This window comes from Limulus polyphemus, unplaced genomic scaffold, assembly GCF_000517525.1.
Source record: "Limulus polyphemus unplaced genomic scaffold, Limulus_polyphemus-2.1.2 Scaffold5897, whole genome shotgun sequence".
Taxonomy (NCBI): Eukaryota; Metazoa; Arthropoda; class Merostomata; order Xiphosura; family Limulidae; genus Limulus; species Limulus polyphemus.
This window is the reverse complement of record NW_013671507.1, coordinates 57,922-59,888: the sequence shown is the minus strand read 5'-3', so window position 1 is coordinate 59,888 and position 1,967 is coordinate 57,922. Positions and strand designations below refer to the sequence as shown.

The 1,967-nt window shown below is 33.5% G+C and overlaps 1 protein-coding gene across 1 annotated transcript in view; it reads right to left on the bottom strand.

Annotated features, from left to right (window-relative positions):
• Window positions 1–1,967, bottom strand: part of LOC106473115 (probable inactive 1-aminocyclopropane-1-carboxylate synthase-like protein 2) — a gene marked incomplete at its 3' end in the record, with an annotated part of 8,425 nt that overhangs the window by 1,459 nt on the left and 4,999 nt on the right. The window contains exon 4 of the mRNA XM_022401612.1: window positions 995–1,065. Coding sequence (XP_022257320.1) covers window positions 995–1,065 — 71 coding nt within the window. The remainder of the gene's footprint in view (window positions 1–994; window positions 1,066–1,967) is intronic.

Sequence of the window (1,967 nt, the reverse complement as noted above, 5' to 3'; positions counted from 1 at the left end):
ACTATTCCTTCATCTATGTTATTGATGTAAATCAAAAAAGAACAAAGGTCCTAAGACTGAGCCCTGAGGTACCCCACACGTGACATTAATCCAGTTTGACTGAACTCCATTTCTCCACTTTCTTCCTTCCAGCCACTCTTCTATCCAATTTGCTAACTTATCTCTCACACCTATAGAAACTATTTTTTTACAAGCCTTTTATGTGGCACCTTGTTAATTGCTTTCCGACAATCCAGATATACCAAATCTACACCCTTACCCTTATCTACATAAACAGTAACCTTTTCAAAGAATGTTAAAAGATTTGTAAGGCAAGATTTTCCATTAGTGAAACCATGCTGACTATCCAATAAAATTCTAAACTTTGTTAAATAACTTTGCAAAGCATCTTATAACAGACTTTCCAAAACTTTTCTCACAACTGACATAAGACTAATGGGTTTATAATTACTGGGACAATTTTTATCACCTCCGTTGAAACGAGGAGTTACATTAGCTAACTTCCAATCCTTTGGTACCTGCCCACTATTCAAGAACTGACAAAAAATAGTAATAAGTGGCTCACATATCCAATCTTTAACCTCCTTCAAAACCCTTGGGGAAATATTATCTGGCCCAGGAGCCTTATCGTTTTTTAAACTTCCCAATGTTTTCTTAACCAGCTCAGAACCCCCTTTTTTTTTTGTAAAAGCTGGGAACACCTTTGTGTTTAAACATAGAGTAACAATTTAGTTTTTTCAAAAAAGTAATGATAAATTTAAAGTTTCTGATGAAAATTAAAAACATCTCTAGTTTTATCCTTCTTTTCGAAGCTCATAAAATATTAGAAAGTATTTTCAATCAAGTTTTGAAAAGTTGTTCGTTTCTCCTCACTTTTCTACACACAATTCTCTTTACATATAGATTAGGTGGCAAAATGAAACTTACTGTACCTTGTAAAACTTCATAAACTCTGTAGAGTTATTCTATAAATACCTAAAAGTGTAACACTTACCTAGGTATACCAGAAAATTCATAATGTTTCCCCACAGTTGCATCAAACTCCAATCCTCCTGCTTCATTTAGCTAAACAAATAATGATACGATTAAATATTAATTCTATACTTTAAATTTATTAGTTGTTGTTTTTTTAAAAGTAGATGAAAGTAGCACCGTGGACTATCAAAAAATCTTTACAAAAACTTGGTCCGTAACTTACTAGGCTTTTCTGGAATTACTGGTCATTAATGAACAGTTTGTCAACTTGTTTCACATAAATAAAAGAGTGATTGTAACTTAATGTTTTTTGAGGTTGAGCAGCAGTGATTCAGTTTTGGTCCAATCTATTTAATCTTAACAATACGAATTGTGAAAGATCCTTCATTATATTGAAAAATATGGATGTCACTAAACAAATTGTAGACATGGCTGACAATTGAAATCATATTTATTTAAAACAAAAAACTCTTAATACTATTATTGAAATTTAATATCCAGTAATGTTTGTTTGTTTGTTTTTGAATTTCGTGCAAAGCTATACAAGGGCTATCTCCGCTAGCTGTCCCTAATTTAGCAGTGTAAGACTAGAGGGAAGGCAGCTAGTCATCACCACCCACTGCCAACTCTTGGGCTACTCTTTTATTAAGGAATAGTGGGATTGACCATCACATTACAACTCCCTCACAGCTTAAAGGGTGAGCATGTTTAGTGTGATGGGGATTCAAACCCGCAATCCACAGATTGCTAGTCGAGCTCCCTAACCACCTGACCATCCAGGGCCTTCAGAAATGCAAGGAATGAACTAGAGGCAAACTTATATTTGGAAATACTAAAATTAATATGGAAGAAAAGTACTTGGCTGTAATAACTTTAAAGCCTAGTGTTAGTTCTTTCAATGTGATAAGAAAATAAGGTACTGGGATTTTACTGATAGAAATTTGAATTCTACTTGTGAGCAGGTTGTTCTTCCTTTGTATAAATTTTATAAT